General features: G+C 34.8%; 3 protein-coding genes and 1 pseudogene across 3 annotated transcripts; 3 read left to right on the top strand and 1 right to left on the bottom strand.

Annotated features, from left to right (window-relative positions):
* The first annotated feature begins 3989 nt into the window (after positions 1 to 3989).
* LOC21396318 (cytochrome b-c1 complex subunit Rieske-4, mitochondrial) lies at positions 3990 to 5911 on the top strand. Its single transcript, XM_010101720.2, has 2 exons — positions 3990 to 4349; positions 5050 to 5911. Exons 1-2 carry the CDS (start codon positions 4157 to 4159, stop codon positions 5691 to 5693), a joined length of 837 nt encoding a protein of 278 aa, XP_010100022.1. The 5' UTR covers positions 3990 to 4156; the 3' UTR covers positions 5694 to 5911.
* Positions 5912 to 9870: 3959 nt separating this feature from the next.
* LOC21396316 (phosphatidylinositol transfer protein 3) lies at positions 9871 to 12367 on the bottom strand. Its single transcript, XM_024167941.1, has 5 exons — positions 11875 to 12367; positions 11469 to 11734; positions 10644 to 10779; positions 10357 to 10467; positions 9871 to 10271 (listed from the first exon to the last, which is right to left on the bottom strand). The coding sequence occupies exons 1-5, from the start codon at positions 12067 to 12069 to the stop codon at positions 10155 to 10157; spliced, it is 825 nt and encodes a 274-aa protein (XP_024023709.1). The 5' UTR covers positions 12070 to 12367; the 3' UTR covers positions 9871 to 10154.
* A 1171-nt stretch (positions 12368 to 13538) lies between these two features.
* LOC21396314 (probable beta-1,4-xylosyltransferase IRX10) lies at positions 13539 to 16300 on the top strand. Its single transcript, XM_024167961.1, has 4 exons — positions 13539 to 13960; positions 14536 to 14924; positions 15019 to 15260; positions 15718 to 16300. Exons 1-4 carry the CDS (start codon positions 13858 to 13860, stop codon positions 16229 to 16231), a joined length of 1248 nt encoding a protein of 415 aa, XP_024023729.1. The 5' UTR covers positions 13539 to 13857; the 3' UTR covers positions 16232 to 16300.
* Positions 16301 to 16966: 666 nt separating this feature from the next.
* Positions 16967 to 20610, top strand: part of LOC21396312 — a 7947-nt pseudogene continuing 4303 nt past the window's right edge.

Raw genomic sequence — 20610 nt, 5'->3', positions numbered from 1 at the left:
ATCTTGAATATGCTTATAAACACAAGGTTCATCCATATTCTGTTGGAATCCAAAAGTCTTGACCACTTGGTCAAATCTTTTATTCCAAGAACAGGAAGCTTGCTTTAATCCATAAATGGATTTCAGCAACTTGCAAACTTTTCCCTCTTGACCTTTAGCCCCAAAGCCTTCTGGTTGTATCATATAGATACTTTCCTCAAGATGGCCATTCAAGAACGCCGTCTTGACATCCATTTGTCAGATCTCGTAGTCGAGAGCAGCCGCAATGGATAAGAGAATGCGGATGGACTTAAGCATGGCTACAGGCGAAAAGGTTTCCTTGTAGTCGATTCCCTCCTTTTGTGTGTATCCCTTAGCTACAAGTCTAGCCTTATAGGTTTCGACATTTCCTTCTGCATTTCTCTTTCTCTTGTAGACCCATTTACACCCAATGGGCTTAATCCCATCAGGAAGATCTACAAGTTTTCAGACTAGATTAAAATCTATAGATTTCATCTCAGCTTTCATGGCTTCTGTCCAGAGGTTTGCATCAACATCCTCCATAGCTTCTTTATAAGTATAAGGATCTCTGTCATGTTCCAGAGATTCTGCCAAAAAGGTTTCCCCATTAGCCACGAATCTCTCAGGTTCATGTCTGATCCTCCCACTACGCCGAAGCCCCTTAGGTTGTTGTTGGGTTTCCTTTTCTACTCTGATTGGATCGATTTCCAAAGGAACAATCGGTATGACCAAGTCACTTGATATTTTCTCAAGCACCATTTTGCTACGAGGCTTAAAGTCGTTCATGTAACTTTCCTCAAGGAATGTTGCATTCGTTGAAATCACGTCTTTATTTTCCTTGGGGTTATAGAAATAACCCCCTTTCGTCCTTCTCGGATAACCTATAAAAATGCACACTTCTGAATGTGCTTCCAACTTGTTCGCTTCCTTGTCCAGGACATGTGCATGACATACCCATATGCGAATATGGTTCAAAGATGTCTTCCTGCCCGTCCACAACTCGTGAGGAGTTTTAGGAACCGACTTTGTTGACACGTTATTCAGAAGATAACATGCAGTTTGTAAAGCATATCCCCAAAAAGATATAGGCAATGTCGAATAATTCATCATGACCCGTACCATGTCCAACAAGGTCCTATTTCTTCTCTCAGCTACACCATTCTGCTGTGGAGTGCCAGGTGCAGTTAAATGAGATAGAATCCCATTCTCTAATAAGTATCCAGTGAACTCATCAGAGAGGTATTCTCCACCTCGATCGGATCGAAGTGCCTTTATGGGTTTACCTAGTTGCTTTTCCACTTCAGTTCGAAACTCCTTGAATTTATCAAAAGTTTCGCTTTTGTAGCGCAATAGGTACACATAATCATATCTTGAGTAATCGTTAATAAAAGTGACGTAATACTCATACCTTCTCTTGCCTTGATATTCATGGGACTACAAACATCACTATGGACAAGTTCAAGAACATCTTCAGCCCTATTGCCTTTAGACCCAAATGGTCTTTTGGTCATTTTACCTTCCAAACAAGATTCACATTGGGGCAAGGACTCAACCTTTAAAGAACTTAAAAGTCCATCATTTACCAACATTTGTATCCTGTTAAGGCTAATGTGACCAAGTCACAAATGCCAAAGATATGTCTCATTAGAGTAAATCGAAAACACACGTAAATTGAAAATGGTTCTAATCTCATAGTTCTAATCTATGAACCAAACGGGCTCTTTAAATAGAGAAAAAAAAATCTACTAGCCCTCATTTTTACTTAATGAAAATCAATCTTAAACTTTTAAAAATCTAAATTGCAACTTGATTAATTAGGCTCCTGTTCTTGGTTTAAATTTTTTTTTAAAGTAAAAAGATCCATCTTTATGGTTGACTGATGAAGGAATCATGGAGATGATTGTCTGAGAAGGTAAAAATTAATGCTTGTCCTTCCACCCGGAAAGAATTAACGATTGTCCATTTGGTATAGTTGCTTCTTGGCAACGGTGGAGTTGGAGTAAATCCCAAGATTTGGGTAAAACCCATGTAATCAGCCTAGATTTCGGCATTTAATCCAACCAGAAAAATGTTTTATTTTTATGATCTGGGCAAATGTTTCCAAAATCAGAGGTGAAAGAAAGATGGGCACACAAGTGTTGGGATGACGAGTGGCGGATGGAAAATAGGAGAAAATAAAGAGGAAGAGAGTTATTTCATAATTGCAGTTAATGGTTGCCTTCAGGCTCAGCTGCCCCTTCTCGCCCCCTTAACCACCCGGCGGCTCACCTTCGTCCGCAGAGAACTACCAGACCAGTCTCAGGATGTTCGAGGAAACCTCCAAGGTGGTGTCGTTTTGAGGCCTACAGTTCTTGCCTATTAAGGTTGTTTTTGTTTGGAGGGTGCTCTTAATGGAAAGGTAACTGGCCGGAGGATGTTAAGAGACATTGAGAGAGAGAGAGAGATCGGTTTTAAGGGAGGAGCTAAGCTAAAGTGTTGATATTTTTTTTTTCCTCTTCTTCTTTATTTTTATTATTATTATTATTATTATTATTATTATTTTTTAATGAGAGTTTTCTTTTAAAAATAGGTTGTCTTTAAAGAACGTTTTTTTATCTATAAGGGCATTTGAGTCATTTTGATAGTTCAAATTAACCATTAACAGTGAAAGGCAGCTTGAAATCATTACATGAATCAAATTGCAATTTATTAATGGATCATTCACATATATGCATAAAAAAATGAAAAAAAAAAAACAAATAAACTACTAGCTTCTAACTCAATTGTTGAAGAAAAACTACGTATTAACTTTTATATACTCCTCTAAAATAGATGCACATTCTTTTTCTTTATTCTTCAACCGATGAATTATATTGGGCAAGGTTTTTGATGGCTTTTCGCGTAACATTGCTATCGTATTCGAGCCCCATACGCCGTATATTTATTCAATGCGTCTTCGATTTATAGGAGATAGATATTTATCGATAGATTCTTGAATATCCAACTCATCATATTCTAATGTTTGGAGCTTAGCCAACAACTCCTTTGCCTTCTTAGCAGCTAATTTCATGCGTTCGTAAAAAACCTCAATTTCATATCTATCATCCTCTAAATGATTTAATACTTTTTCCGAGTCATTTTGTTCAATATATTTAGAGGTGAATTTGGCAGTTATCATAATGCACTGCACGTTCAACACATCCCTACAAATCTCGGCCATCAATTTGTCCTCTTCCTTCTTACTTAATTGATCCTCATTAGATTCAACCTCACTTGTTTGATCATTCAATCCTTTGCTGTCACGATCTGATTTGACCTTACTTGTTTGATCCTTCTCGGGTAAAAGTCGATAATTTGGGGTGCAAGTTTCGTAGTTCGAGACCTCAACTGACGACTTGGTAGCCATTGATTGTTTCAAGAAAAGCCTTTTGAAATCTTTATACAAATTAGGGCGAGTAGCAAAAATTTTCTTGATCATCACAAACCCGTCTTTGATCTACATGTCCCTTCCAAAAGGATTTCAAAGCTTGTAGAAACTTTTTGTACATATTCTCATTGTCGTTTTGAGAACAAAGCTTAATCTTATTAAGAAAATTCCTCGCTTGACGTTCTAGAGATTTCATATCTGTATCTTCTTCCATAGCAATATTACTCCTAATCAAGCGTCTGAAAGAAATAAAAGCAGAAATAAAGAGATGTCATTAAAAAATTCTGAACCAAGTGAATTTATATAGTCAATTATTACAAGTTCGAAATGTTTTGGGATACTAATTCCTCAATATTATTATGACTCCCATACTAAGTCGAGATAGCAGGATCATGTTATCCAAATGCTTTTTTGATTAGTAAAAATAAAATAAAATAATTTAAAAAGAAAATTACAGAATTTTATACTGAGCGTGAATTTTACCATTCACTCATTCATAACCCATACCCATTGGCAATACCACGGCAGCGGCATAACCTTTACGACATCGTTTTGGAATTCCCAAAAACAACGCTCTTTGTTTTTGGTCCTTGTCGTCGTTGTTTTTGCGTTGGGAAGTAAAATCGCATCGTTCCATCTTCATCGTTTGTTCAATCATTCTGGAGGCTTGAACCTGAGAAAAAGAGGAGGAAGAAGAAGAAGCCCTAAATCCAAATCTAAATCCAAATCAGAATCTGAATCAAAAGAAAGATGCTGCGAATTGCAGGGAAGAGATTGTCGTCGTCAGCGATTCCATGGCTGAGGCCTCTCCAGACAACAACAGCCTCAGCTTCTTCTCTCATATCTCCCAATCCAAGAGATGATCGCCATTCCTCTTCTTCTAGATCTCCCTCCTTCTTCTCCTCCTCTTTCAATCCTCACGCTCTTTCTGCTTTTCTCAGAGGTCTTTTTCTCTCTCTCCCTCTTATTTACGGGGTTTTCCCTTGATCCCAATGCTTACGATTTTTGTTTTCATTCATTCAATTGATTAACAAAATTCGTTGTTTATTTATTTTTTTGATTTATTAAATTGAAAAATGGTTGGTCTTTGTATCGAAAGGTGGAAACTTAGGGATGTAAATTTGTGATTTGTCGATTGAATTGGGAATTTGAATGACTATTCTGTGATTTTTCTTGAAACTTCTTATGCTTTTGGTTTTTCTATTGATTTTTCAACTTCCAATAAGGATCTTTGTGCTTTCCTATTGTTTATTGCTGCGGTTATAATGATTGGAGTTTTGGAGTTTTAGGGTTGTGATTTGGCTTCCTTATTTTATCCGTTCGCTTTTAGGCTGGCTGAAATTTCAGCGAGCTTAAACATGAAGAGAGTAGGTACCTTTGGCATTTATGCAATCTGCGTGACACAATTTGTGTATCCAGAAAATTCCTGTGGCACATATGTATCACAGAAGTTAATGAGTCTTGAAACACTCCTTTTCATTTCCTATGTAACTGGCTCTTTATGATCTTATAAGTTTCTGCTTGGTTATGTGCGTAATTCATAACTTGTTTCTTTCAAAGTCAAGTTAGAATATAGTAACGTGTTTCTAGCTGATTAGTAATTTGCCTCGTGATGCATCTTTTTGGGGAAACATGGTATTCAGGATTTTCTTGTGAAGCTCTTGTTCCTGGACATGATATTGGAGCGATCTCTGAACTTCCAGCTACTGTTGCAGCCGTGAAGAACCCCACTTCAAAAATCGTGTATGATGAGCATAACCATGAACGTTATCCACCTGGTGACCCCAGCAAGCGCGCATTTGCCTATTTTGTCCTAACAGGTGGGAGGTTCGTCTATGCCTCCTTGATCCGGCTTTTGATCCTCAAGTTTGTTCTCAGCATGTCTGCCAGTAAAGATGTCCTTGCACTTGCTTCCGTAGAGGTTGACCTGTCCAGCATTGAGACCGGCACTACTGTTACAGTCAAGTGGCGAGGAAAGCCGGTTTTTATCAGGCGTCGAACTGAAGATGACATCAACTTGGCCAATAGCGTCGATGTTGGCTCCCTTCGTCACCCGCAAGAGGACTCGGAGAGGGTTAAGAACCCGGAGTGGCTTGTTGTTATTGGGGTCTGCACTCACTTGGGTTGCATCCCCTTGCCAAATGCTGGTGACTTTGGTGGTTGGTTTTGCCCGTGCCATGGTTCGCACTATGACATTTCTGGCAGGATCCGCAAGGGGCCTGCACCATACAATCTAGAGGTACCCACTTACAGCTTCTTGAGCGAGAACAAGCTGCTCATTGGGTGAGAATTGATAAAGAAGGATCATTTTCTGGAGCAGTTTTTCTTTTATGAGATTTCATAAATGATACATTTCTCCGTATCGGAGGAGAACTTGAAAGTTTAGAACTTTCTTATTTTTGCCTGTTGGGACATGCTTTAATTATTCAAATTTTGTATCTGCTGTCCGGTTCAGGACAGGTGTCGTTTGTCTTGAATAATACACAACTGATTTTTTTTTTTTGAGCTATTTAACTCAAATTGGTAGTTCCAGTGATCATAGGAGTTATTAAAGCTGGATAGTGCTGTTTTTAAAACCAACTCTTTTTCACTTTGCTTCCAGAGGTTTGTTGATCTGGGTGTTCAATAAAAAATTTGAATTCTATTTGGTCTCGATCCTCATGGGTTGAAAGCAGAGATGGTTTTCTTTTTCTTACCTCCACCACCAGTTAAATGCAAGATTTTCCATCTTATTAGGAAGTGATAATAACTGCGTAGCTGGCAAAATAGTAAGAAGAAAACAGAGAGATGAAGCTGACTTGTTAAATGAGTAGAAATATAGGATTTACATAGATCAATAATCCAAAACTAATTTCACTGCAGGAAAACGCATTAGACAAATAATTTATGATCTCAAAGTCAAAATGTGGTGTGAGGCTGTGAGCGTACAGAAAATGCCCATTTCGAACCAAATTTTGTCCTATTTCTCACGGCAGGCCTACTATTTAAACAGAAAAATTTGAAAAAAAAAAAGAAAAAATACAAAAAAGAAAGGGGACAGATTCAAGCCTCCATATGTTTCCGGGAGTTGGCTCTCATCAATTTCATTTAGCCGAGTAGAATGAGCTTTTTGTTCTCTCCAAAACATCGTCTCTGAATATTATTGTAAAAATAGGAAGATAAAGGATGCGTTTAAATTGCGTTTCAAAATGATTTTGTTTTTTTACGAAAATAAAAAGGAAAACGTTTTCAATTTCAGACAGAAATTATTTTTAAAAATACGTTTGGTAGTTTTATTAAGAGATTATTTTCAGTATAAAAAACTCATTAATGTCTTTCTTTCTTTCTGCTCGAGAGAGGAGAAAATGAAAATAAAAAATAAAAAACAACTAAAAGTAATTTTTCATTTCTCTATCATTTTACACTAAATCAAAAAATCATTTTTATTTCCGTTTTTTGTCTTTATTGCGCCAAATACCGTTTTAGAAACGTTTTCATTTTTTTTTATCGAAAAACGTGAAAAATAAAAAGGAGATCAATTCTAAACACAGCCAAAGTCTGAGACAAAGAGGTCCAAGAAGAAGCACAACATGATGGGCTCGTTTGGAACTCGTTCCAAAATGATTTTATTTTTTTGTATGAAAATGAAAATGAAAACGTTTTCAATCTCAGACATAAATCATTTTTAAAAATGTATTTGGTAGTTTTATCAAAAGATTATTTTCAGTATAAAAAAACTCATTAATGTCTCTCTCTTTGCTCGAGAGAGGAGAAAACGAAAACAAAAAATGAAAAATGATTAAAAGTCGTTTTTCATTTCTTTCTCATTTTACATTAAACTAAAAAATCGTTTTCATTACCATTTTTTGTTTTTATTGCGCCAAATGTAAAAAACGTGAAAAATAAAAACGAGATTAATTCCAAACACGACCGATAAGTTGGATGGACATGAGAAATGCATAATAAAAGGAAGATTTTCATTTTTATTCCTTTCATTTTTAAGGTTACAAAAAAAATTCATACTTTATATTTAGAATTGGATATTTACAAATAAAAATTTCAATTTATGCTCAATTTTTATTTTTCTCTGTTAATTTGCAATTTTGACTATAAAAAAGATATAACTAAAAAATAAAAAAAAGAAAAAAGAAAAGAAAAGAAAGAAAAGGAAACAAGAACAAATTTAAGAAATATAAGGTAAGGGTTTAACTTTAAGAACAATTTGAAAATTGAAGGTATAAAAATTAATAATATAATTCAAAATAGAAGTTATGATTTTGTGATAAGCTTAAAACACATAGTAGATTTTTTTTTTAATAAAAAAACCAATAATTATTTTTTAAAATAAAACCAATAATTAAAAACGAAACTTTCTTGTATAGAAAAAAATTGAAGTGTTTCTTTTTATTTTGTTTTAATTTTTATTTAAAGATTTATTATTTATTATTTTTTGTATTTAAGGATATTTTGGGTATTTTTAAGTGTTCACCAAGAAATGGTATGGAGGGTATTAAGGATATTTTGGGTATTTTCGATTTTCCTATGGCAATGACGTCGTTCTCCTCCTACCTCCGCCTCCGCCTGCTATTTACTCAACAATGGGTTTCTTTCCTTTGACGCATATTTTCTCAAACTCTATTCTCTAACTGCCCTTTTTTTTTTTTTGGGTGTATATATTCAGAATGCGACCTCAAATTTATTGCAAAATGAGCTCATCATTTTTTGTTACTCGCATACGTGATACTTACATACATAGTTACTAACTACTTTTTGCACCATGACAAGGTTTGCTTTTTTTTTTTTTTTGTCAATTATTTTATTTTTTGGGTGAAATGTAGTCAATTAAATTTGCTCAAGTACATTACTTATTTATTTTAGCCACGATCCATGAAATGAAGAAATGGAATATTGTGGATTCGAGGACTTTTGGGTTAGAGCCAGAATGCTTGTATGTCATGAGATGTCTATGGTATGAAGGTACAATTAATTTGAGAAGAAGTCCTTTTATGTGCACAGTACACTCTAGTGTCTGTGTTTGTACATACATACATACATACATACATACATACATACATATATATATATATATATATAACTGATTAAAAACAAATTCATAAATGCTTGAATGCTAATTACTTCTAACAAACTTCTTATCAGCAAATTCTAACTGAATAATGCCTAAATCTTCAATATGGAAGAATCTCTGTAACTGACTTGACATTAAAATAATAAAACAATCCAGGTTTTAACACTTGGTGGGTGGAAGCGTTAGACATTGGCTTCTTAACAAAACCCCATGTTGTCACCTCTGCTACTAATGACCAGGTAATTTAGTGTTGCTTTAAGATGTGTGTGTGTGTATATATTTATTTATTTAGGTTGCTGTAAAATGCATCGTGTTACATGGTTCAAAGTTTGTCGTTCATTACCCTCATCTTGTTGTAGATCCCGGACTTTTTTGATAGAGTAACTGTTCTTGGGAAAAGATTCCCAATTTGTACGGTCCATCATGAAGGTTTGTTGCTGCACGCACTACATAATATTTCTTTGCAGTTTTGCACTTTGTATCATTTCAAACTTGTTACCTACTCGTCTGATATATGAAACAGGTCTCTAGTTTCCTCACAGAGCCCGCACAAGACGGAGGAGAAGAATGGTCTGATTTCTCCGAGGCGAGAAAAACATGTGGAATCATGCCATTCCTTCGCTGGAGATTCAACGAAGCACCTTGAACCGTGACTTCACAATTAAGTAATTAACAGGTATCTTTCTTAGAAGATGACTGAGGATACAAAAGGCTCTCCTTTTAAGCAGATGCTGTCACTTTATTTACATGGCCCTTTCTCGAACGAAATCCATGATTATCCAAATGGAATTGCAGACTCAAGATGCTTTTGTAGTTTTGGCTTTTGCTTCTATCTTATATCATGGAGACTAGAAAGAAGGTTTTAGGTTTGCGAGCGAAAATGCTCATCAAGTCAAAGTTAATTTTGCACCCGAGCTCTCGAGATACTTCACATTTAAATCAGATGAAGAAGTTTATGGCTTGGCTACTCTTGTGAAAGATTCTATACATGTTTTAACCGACACTGAGAGTCTTTTTGAATCAATGTGCGGCTACTCAACTTCCCCATGCTCTGGTTTGGTAAGAATACGTAATTTGTAATATTATTTCAACCTGCTTATTTGTACAGTCCTTTTGCCTAATTGTCTCATCAAATGACAAAACATTTCAGGTCTCTATACCAGAGAATGTAGGGCAAGATGCTGCGGTAGTTTTTGAATTGCTGGCGAAACATATTGGATGCTGTGAGAAGAGGGGAGAATTTTGATATTGATTGCCACTTGCTTAGGGAGGGAAATTTACGGGAGACGAGATTTGTTCTCGGCAAAGTTATTCTTGAGACCTTGGGCTATACAACTTCCCACAGAGAGGAAGACACCGTCAGGGAGTAGGACAACTCCGTTCGCATAGAGACCATCTATGAAAATTTCAACATGTGTTTTGCTGACGAGAAATGTAAGATTTACATGGATCAGTAACTCAAATTGTTTCCACTGCAGGGAAAAAATCCTACAAATAATAATTAATCTATGATCTCAAACTGTGGTGTGACAGATAATATAGGCCCTTTCGAACCAAATAATATATGCCCTTTTGGAACCAACTTTGTCCTCTCACTGTTATATAGTGTTATAATGTACGCCTACTAATTGAAAAAAAAAAAAAAAAAGGTGGGGAAAAAAGGAAAAGAACCGATTGAAGAGGTCAACAGTCTTGGATGGGAACTAATGGTAGTTTGCCTCCATATGGTTCCGGGAGTTGGCTCTCATCAATTTCGCTTAGCAGAGTGGACTTGAGCTTTTTGTTCTCCACAAACATTATCTGTGAGAAGTTAGATTGAGAGTCCTTATTTGGTATGGTTAGAAAAAATGTTTTAATACAAAAAGAGTTTTCTTTGTGCCATTACCTTCTTTTTGGTATTGCTGTCTATAAATGGGTAGATCATCTTCCAAGCAGTCATGAATATATAAGGCGAATGAACTATAAATAACTTGCCAAGCCTTTCAGGGTAGCAATCCTGTCCAACAAAATTCATATATAAACTCACTTCATACTAGTTAGTTCCTTACTACGACTTGGTTAATTCTAAAATGTGTCTGTTCTAGTTGCCTATACATGTTTAGCATGCTGATGCAATTGGAACAATATCTTAAATTCATGTATAATTTATGGCACCTTGTTAGTGAAACAAACCTGCAAAATTGAAAGAGCTGCTAGGTATCCTCGAATGTCACTGTTAGAATATCCCCATCCTTGAAGATCTGCAATGGATGTAAACTTTTCCTCGCTTCTTGGAATTCTGGAACATTTGCAAACCATCATGGATAATGTTCCATCAAACATGGGACGGAAATGAAAAGGAACTCAAGATTGTTTGTACTGAAAACAAATGATACAAGAAACTGTATCATGAACTAAAAAAGGTCATCTGCTCAAAGCCTCAAGTTACGTCGACCAACCAAAGATAGAGGGACGAGCATCAGTAGGTATCCAATGGATTTCGCCACAAATGTTATATTGCTAAATATTACAACCAATCCAATATAGGTTGAAATTTGATTGGATTGGATCGTAAGGTTGTCTAAATAGATTGAATAATTTGGCCTTATTGTTACCCCTAAGTAAAGGAAGAAAACTAAGACGCAATCTGGAATATTGACCGGCTTAATATTCATGTCACATGCTCAACTTAACACTATGACCGGTTCTAATTCACCCCATCAACCTATTAAAAACCAGGATTTGCACCTCATTTTCTAACTACCTAACCTATAGTCGCCCCTTTATCAACAGACATTAAAAACAAAAAAAACAAAACAAAAAAAAAAAAAAGGAAAAGAAAAGTGGCCAACAAGAGAAGAGTGAGTAGTTGAGTTACCTGGCACATATTTTTTAAAAAAAAAAAAAAAACCCCCCAAAAAAAAAAAAAAAAAAAAAAAAAAAACCAATAATACTCAATGCAATGCAATGCGGGTGTAATGAATATGCATAATTGAAAATGGTTAAAAGTAGTTAGATAGGTGAAGGATACGTCTGAAGTCGTCGACTTTGCCGGGCTTGTGCCGGGCACCAAAAACGACAACAATGGGACGGCCTTGCTTGTCGAAGCCTTGCATAAAGAGTTTGTCGTGAGAGATTTGTTGTGGGATTTCCGAGGCGGAGATGGAGCCGTTCGGCATAAACGACTTCTTCCAGCTCCTGTACTTTAGGAACATGTTTGATGCCTTCTCTATGTCCATGTCCCTCGCTCTCAGGAACCGTCTTAGCTCATAATCATCCACTTCCTGTCGTTTTATCATTATCGTGACTCATAACACAAACGACAACAACTAAAACCAAAAATTGGACTTGGAAGAAACATATATACATGATAATAATAAAAGAGAAAAGGAAAAAAAAAAAAGAAAAAGAAAAAGAATGAAACCTGGGACGAAGAAGGGTCTTCTCTTTGGAGGAGAGCTTTCAAAATGGCAACTTTACTCTTCTCGATTTCATTGAAGTCGGAGCCCACGACGACGATGCTGCTTCTGTTATTGGTTTCATGATCATTTATTCCGTTGTCATTACTGTCTCTGTCTCTGTCGTTTGTATTGACATGGTTGATGTCGTCTTGGTCCATGTTTTGCTTCCACTCCCAGATTCAGGATGATCTCTCCTCCGACGAATTCCGATTGCTTTTGCTCTCTCTCTCTCTCTCTCTCTCTCTCTCTCTTAATTAATTAATTAATTAAAATTATATAGAATAACCATAATGCTCTCAAGTGTGAAGCCTCAGACAAGACAACGCGGAAGAAGAAAAATAAACGAAAGGAGAGACTTTTTTTTTTTTTTTTTTGATAATTGGACAAACGAAAGAAAAGGCAGTTGAGGTCAATTAAATTTAGCTCAGCTGTGCCCACCGACCTCAATGTGCAATCCACCCGAATTTCGGCACGTTACTCTTATATATATATATATTTCTTTTTTCTCTTTTTTTTTTTTTTTTTTTTTTAACGCATAAGGGGTTGAAATTTCAAAAGCTAATATATGTTTCATAAGCCTGCCTGGGTTCTGGTCCTTGTGCTGTGCAGAAAAAAATTGGTGATGGATTGGTTGGTGATGGTTTGGGGCATCATTTTTTTGACTAGTCCTTTTCCAATATGTATGTATGTATGAATGAATGTATGTATGTATGTATGAATGTATGTATGTATGTATGGGGATCTAATCATACTGTGTGTGAACCTCAATTTCCAGTCCCATTACTCCCTACGTTGTCCATTCACTTCATTTTGAAGTGACCCGAAATTGATATGCATCTGCCTCAGAATAAATTTTCATAAGATTCTCTCTCTCTCTCTCCCTCCTTAATAATATGAAATTTCTTTAGCTGTTACGAAAATATCTATAGTCTACAGAATACTAGAATATATATTTCAACAATCATATTTTTATCAAATTTCGTTGAATTATTATATTTTAAAATAGTCAAACTATCATCCAACTTGAAGGTTTTCCTCCAAAAAATTTAAGAGGACTATGCACAAACTTAATTAAACTTTATGACGGACGATTTTGTGTTATTGAATATCTTCTCTTTTTTTTTTTTTGGAGGGTTGTTATTGAAAATTCTTGAACTCAACGACGCGTTGTTTGAAGCTAAATGAACAGTTAACATGTCGTTTTAAGATAAATAATACAAGTGGAAGCATGTCGTTTAATTCTAACTGGACGACATGTCGTTTACATACAAGTAAACGATATTCGTTTAACTATGGATAAACGACATGCGTTTAAAACAAAAACTCCCTGTTCCTTCCGTTTACACGCAACGCAAACGAGTAACGATAACACGTACTCTTTAATTTTTTATAAAATAATAATAATAATAATAATATGTCGTATCTTTTGAACCGATTAGGAGAGAATACGTCGTTTTTTTTAATCAAATAGAGGAGGAGCAATTTTGTTGCGACTTGCGAGTGAGATGGACTTGTCATCAAACTGGCAAAGCAAATGAAGCTTTCACAGTTTGTTTGCTGCAAAATTACATATCAAAACATTTTCTGTTTTAAACCTTTTAAACCAATAAAAAAAGAAAGAGACAGACACAAAAGAATCTTCCCCGTTTCTTAAAGCAATTTCCGACTACCTGAAATGAAAACCTCCATTTTTGTTATTCCATTCATATTTCATCATATTAAAATTAAGAAAAAAAAAAAGAAAAAACAAAAACAAAGACCTTCACTCTAAGAAAGCTTCTCAAGTCTCAACTACTACCCACACGACGTCCCAACCATCTTATAATTTCTTCAAACTTGCATATATTAAAATTATTTTGTATATATATTAGACTTACACCCTCTCTGCCACTCACAGGCCATTTCTCGTTTTCTTCTTCTCAACCAACCAACCGGCATTGGACAAAATGAGGAATATTTGCATGTGGGTTTTGCTTCTTCTACTAGTTTCTGTTTTTTCTCTCGGAATCCATGCTGATCATCGTGATGTCCGTACCGAGAGAATTTCAGGTATGTAATTTTTTGCGTGTGTTTATTTATTTATTTATTTATCTATTTTATTTTCTTTTCTTTTCACTTGAACTTTGTCTCTAAGCTGTTGTTCTAATGTGGACTAGAATTGTATGAAGTTAGCATTTTTGCGTCTAGTTGCTCCATTTGTTGCTAATTTTGCGTTGACTAATTGTTAAAAAGTTAAAAGGATACTGATATATTTTTGTCGACTAATTAGTTCTGTATAAATTAATCTTAAGCGCAATGCATATATATATATTTCACACAAATTATCTTGAGTAGATTGGAACTAAAATGGAAGAATGATACAGGAAGCAACCCTGGCCCAATGCGTTTCCATTGAGTATTTGTCTTCAATTTATACATTGTGTTGCCCCAATATTATTTTATTTGCCACCTCTGAAAAAGTTTTTAGTTCTAAAGTTTATGTATGCTTTTCTAGAAAAATGTTCAATTATGCTCCTAGTTCTTCCTTTATTATACCTCATTTTCAATTTGAAAAACCCAAATAAACCAAAGTCCCACTAAAGTGTATGTATAACCAAATGGAATTTACTGATTAATGATAACAGGAAGTGCTGGTGATGTATTGGAAGACAATCCAGTAGGAAGGTTGAAAGTTTATGTGTATGAGCTACCAAGCAAGTATAACAAGAAAATCCTTCAGAAGGACCCCAGATGCCTCAACCACATGTTTGCGGCCGAGATTTTCATGCACAGATTCCTCCTCTCCAGCCCTGTTAGAACTCTTAATCCTGAGGAAGCAGACTGGTTTTACACTCCTATATATACTACTTGTGATCTCACTCCCAATGGCTTGCCTTTGCCCTTCAAGTCTCCGAGGATGATGAGAAGTGCCATTCAGCTCATCTCTTCAAACTGGCCTTTTTGGAATAGGACTGAAGGCGCTGATCACTTCTTTGTTGTTCCCCATGATTTTGGAGCCTGCTTTCATTATCAGGTCAAATTGAGATGCCCTCCCTTGTACTAATGCTATCTTTCTTTCCATGACTCTTTCTTGGGCAAAAGCTTTATGTTCTACGGATATCGTGCAGGAAGAGAAAGCTATTGAGCGGGGAATTCTTCCGTTGCTCCAGCGTGCTACTTTGGTTCAGACTTTTGGACAAAGGAATCACGTGTGCTTGAATGAGGGCTCAATCACCATTCCTCCGTACGCTCCACCTCAAAAGATGCAAGCCCACTTGATTCCCCAAGACACTCCCCGGTCCATCTTCGTCTACTTTCGTGGTTTGTTTTATGATGTTAATAATGATCCTGAAGGTGGTTACTATGCAAGGTATGTTTGATGCAGAATTTAGGGAGTTTGTAGATTGCTGTATGTAAAAGTCATGGAATTTTTATTTTTATTTTAGATGTTATTTTCTTGTTAGCAGAAATAAAGCCTAATATTCATGGATTCCATCTTAACATGGTATCTTGACTTAAAAAATAACGTCATTCTATCCAACAAAGTCACCAAGATGTCATCAATGGCTAATGTAGGATAAGACAATGCTTGAATTTCTGTCTACTTAGATCTTCACATTTGATGTTTCACCATAACTATCTCAAAAGAGAGACTAGTACTACCTCTTTGATTCAAGTGGATATATGTTGGTTATATACTATAATATATATGAGATAGGAACGAGACAATATTCTGTATGTATCATTGATTCATGGCCTTGTCCTCATTAATTTAGATGGGAATTATCATTTATTGTTTCAGACAACTCACTGAATTTGGATAACAGGGGTGCTAGAGCAGCCGTGTGGGAGAATTTTAAGAACAACCCTCTGTTTGACATCTCAACTGATCACCCAACCACGTACTATGAAGACATGCAGAGAGCCATATTCTGTTTGTGCCCTCTGGGGTGGGCGCCGTGGAGTCCTAGGCTAGTTGAGGCAGTGGTGTTCGGGTGCATCCCTGTGATTATAGCCGACGACATAGTTTTACCCTTTGCGGACGCTATCCCTTGGGAGGAAATAGGAGTGTTTGTGGCGGAGGAAGATGTGCCAAAGCTAGATGAGATCCTCACATCCATTCCGCCGGAAGTGATCTTGAGGAAGCAGAGGTTGCTTGCAAATCCTTTCATGAAACGGGCAATGATGTTCCCGCAGCCTGCACAGCCTGGCGACGCTTTTCATCAGATACTGAACGGGCTAGCTCGCAAGTTGCCTCATGACAAGAGTGTCTACTTGATGCCTGGTGAGAGGGTTTTGAATTGGACTGCAGGGCCTAAGGGGGATTTGAAACCTTGGTGAATTGCATTGCAACTATACTTCCATTTGTCTAGCTAGTTCCCAAAGTTATACCCGGTTGAGAATTTCTTGGTTGTAAATCACTTTCTCTTTTTTTTTTTTTTTTTTTTTTTTTGTGAAGAAAAGTTTGAAATTTTGTAGAGATGCTTGTACTTCCATTTGTTGATATGAGGTAGTTAACACACACGCGGACTGGATATGCTTAGTTTTCTCTTGGGCAGAAAACAGGAGTTACCCAAAGGAAAAATAAACTACTATTTGATTCAAACATGTTTAGTTCCATTCACTTCGACCTTTCAGTTAGTGGTCCGTTAGAACATAATTATTAAAAAAAATACGTCTTTTAGCATTGTTGCAACGAATATATGTCGCGTAAATTAGAGTATTATATATATATATATATGTATGTATGTATAAAACTGATGTTGGTGTGTGATTGTGAGGAGGGCAGAGGTGTGTGGTGATGGCAAATTACAAAGAAATTCCACTTAAGAAATGAGAGGAATGTATATCATTCTTTACGTTGTTTGAAGGGGCATATAATATTTGCACACACCACAAGACAACTACTGATGAATGGTTTTCGGGTTAACCCTTGAGCTATGATAAGGGTCGGATATGTTGATTAGAAAAAAAAAAAAAAGAAAAAACCCTAATTAGAATCATAAAATTAAACATATGGAGAAAAGATAAGGTAAGCGTAAGGCAAGAGTTGAAGCAAAACTCTCCTGTGTCTAAATGGACAGCGGTTTTGAGCATTTTGGCGTTACACTGTCTCGGTTTTGTCCGACAACTACTCTTGGGTGTGCTTGGATGCATATGGAAATCTTAATATGGAAATGTTAGTAGAGTGATAGCCAAAATGAATAACAATTAAATGCGTGATTTTTGAGATACATAATCAGCTGTGGATATTATTTCTAGGTGATTTTGTAGTTACTAGTTACACAAGTAGATATTGAACATTTTGGCATCAGTTAATTCTTGGCAAAGTCATTCACACATTTCTTATTCTCTCTAATTATCAAAAATCCCTTTGTGGTAAATATAGATGTATATTAGGGTTATTTACAAAAATAACACAAATTACAATAATTATGTTAGGATTATGATTAACTTTTCGTATTTTTATTTTAACACTGTCACATTTTAAGAACTTAACGCATGTATATTATTGAGAACTCTAGATACGTTTTCCTTCTCTTCTCTCTCTTTTCCCCGCCGCCCCTCCCCTCTCTCTCTCCCCCCTTTCTTAAACACCATCTTAGCCCAACTCCAGACATTCTCCGTCCAGCAGCAGTAACATGATCTTCACGAAGACAGGCTTGACCTCTTCTACTGGCTTTTGGCTGCTCTAAGCCTCGTCTACTTTTTGAATTACATGATATTCCCCTCCAGAACCATCAATAATTGGTGTACCCACTGCTGCTGCTGCTGCTGGGCAATAAGGACAAGTATTTGAAAACCACAACAACAAGCATATTGCTACTACTGTTTGATCCTATTAATATATATTAATCATGTAACTTGCAATTCATGAACCATATTAATATATATTTACAATACGTACTAATTATTCATGTGGTAGAATTATGATCTAGGTATATATAATAACATTATATATTGACTCTCGCAATTAACTTAAGAGTGACTCATTATAGCTTAATTAGATACCATATAATGATCATTCTTTCGCTGGCCCTGTATAAATTTCTCTGACGAAAGGTCCAAGTGCTCTTTATTAACCAAAAAATTGTGTAAATGTGGAATAAAATAGTTGAATTAGTACACTACGTTAATTTTTTATACGACCAATCGGTAAATTTTGTAATGATCATAATCAATTTTTCGAATAAAACTACCTAAGTTATTCACTAACTTTTTTTTTTTAAGATTCTATTGTTAATTTTTTCATTTGATGCATAAACGGTAAAAAAATCCTACTACTTGTAAAACTAAATAATTTAATTAGTACACTACAGTAATTTCTAAAATGACCACTCAGTAATTTTTGCAATGACCATAATCAATTTTTTGAATAAAAAATGCCTAAGTTATTCACTAATAACTTTTTTTTTTTTAGATTCTACTGGTAGTTTTTTTATTTGATGTATAAGCAGTAAAGAAATCCTACTACCAGCAGGACAAAGTAGTTGAATTGACACACTATAATAATTTCTGTAATGACCATAATCAATTTTCTGAATAAAAAATGCCTAAATTATTCACTAAACAACTTTTTTTTAGCCACCGTAGCAGCATATTTGTGCTTCATAATTCTTTTAAAATGGAATTAAAAAAAAATAAACAAACAAGACATCAAAACATCAAATATACTCATACCAAAAGTTCAAAATTCCAAAGTGCGAAGACAAATGTGTAACCAACATTAAAAGAAATCTTGAACAATGTCGACAATCCACGTTTCAGTGGATAAGTTAGTAATAGAGTACTCAAACTGATCCGCCGGTCGAGGTTAAAAAAATAGGTAAACTAATAAGTCAAGAGCCACCTCTCACCTCTCTATGTGCCACCTCTGCATTACGGATCTTAAATTCCATCAAGAATCCAACGGGTATTCTCTTGGCCTTCCGACGTCCTATAAAACATGCATAACTCACAAATCTAAAATAAGAAACCTTGAAAAAAGAACGTTTGAATTGTGTATCTAAGAGAACTAATTTGAAAGTTAATTTAGCATTAAAATCCCACTCATGAAAAAAAAAAAGTTTAGCATATGATGTTAGTAATCACTATTATGACCACTAGTAATTATGATAATTACTATATGAGTCACAACGATAATTACCGTTAGTCACTATCGTAATGACTACTTGGTAAACGAAAATTATTTGTCGTGTTTAAAATTGTTCTTATTTTTATTTTTCACGTTTTTCAAGAATAAAAAAATAAAAATGATTCCAAAACGGTGTTTAGCACAATTAAAGACAAAAAAGAGAAATGAAAATGATTTTTTGGTTTAGTGTAAAATGATAGAGAAATAAGTCATTTTTTCATTTTTTATTTTCGTTTTCTTCTCTCTTGAGTAGAGAGAGACATTAATGGGGTTTTTTTATACTGAAAATAATATCTTGATAAAACTACCAAACACATTTTTAAAAATGATTTATGTCTGAGATTGAAAACGTTTTCATTTCTATTTTCATACAAAAAATGAAATCATTTTTGAACGAGTTCCAAACACACCTATTGTTTTGCGAACATAATGATGCTCACAAAGTAAATCTAACTGATATTCCATTTATTATTCAAATTGGAAACAAATTTGACCAATTGCTTCCCTCAAAATCATAACCTAGACGTTTTTTTTTTAAGATTCTTTACCATATTTGTGGAAAAAAAAGTTAAAGTGCTCTTTATTAACACTTCTAAATGAGGTTGTGGCGCGTATTAGATGTAAATTGAGATTAAACGCCTCTAGAAAATATATGCAACTTGTTCATATAAGGAGAATGGGAGAGAGAGCGGAGAAAGAAAGAGAGGGAGTGAGAAAAAATGTGGGAGCTTAAATGAACAGAGAGAAAGAGAAGGTGAGAAAAAATTGTGAGCTCAAATAAAAAGAAAGAAATAGAAAATATATATGTAATTTGTTTAAGTGAGGAGAGAGAGGAGAAAGAAAGAGAAAATATGAGAGTTCAAATGAAGAGAGAGAAAGAGAAAGAGAGAAAAATGATAGAGTTTAAATGAAGAGAGAAAAATTGAATAGAGAAACTGAAATATGATATTGAATGAATAATTTTAACAATTTAACTTTGTGAGTCTTTTAATTACTGATGTGATAGTGTTAAAAATAAAAATATAAAAAAATAGTGCTAGTTATAAAATAATTATTGTAATTGATGTTATTTTTATAAATAACCCTATATATTACTTTATGAGAAGATTAGAGATATTTAAGATAATTACAAGGACGGGAAGGTTAGTTTGACCAAATGTCCACCAGCTCTTAATCCTAGATCACCTCGTTAAGCCTTACCAAAATATTTTTTTTTAATATGTATATGTATATAGACGAAGAGATATGTTTTTCGGCTCATAATTGTATTTCTATATGCGTACGTATGAAAGGAGGAAAGTGCAGTACTACATAATAATATATGGACCATATGGCCGTATGTCTCCTAATTCACTTTACAAATTTAAAATTTTAATTTAAGTTAAAATATAATATTTTTTAAAAAATTTTAATTGTAATAAAAAAATTAAATGTAATATTTTTAAAAAAATTTTAAATATAAAAATTTAAAATTAAAAATTAAAAATAATAAAATAAACGACACCTAAAACTTCAAATGCTCGTTTCCTCGGTAGAGGTGAGGTGGCTTTCAAGGTTACTAGTTATTACTTATCACAAGTCGCAT

This window comes from Morus notabilis, unplaced genomic scaffold, assembly GCF_000414095.1.
Source record: "Morus notabilis unplaced genomic scaffold, ASM41409v2 Scaffold324, whole genome shotgun sequence".
Classification (NCBI taxonomy): Eukaryota; Viridiplantae; Streptophyta; class Magnoliopsida; order Rosales; family Moraceae; genus Morus; species Morus notabilis.
Note: the sequence above shows the minus strand (reverse complement) of the source record. Positions and strands in the feature narration are given on the sequence as shown.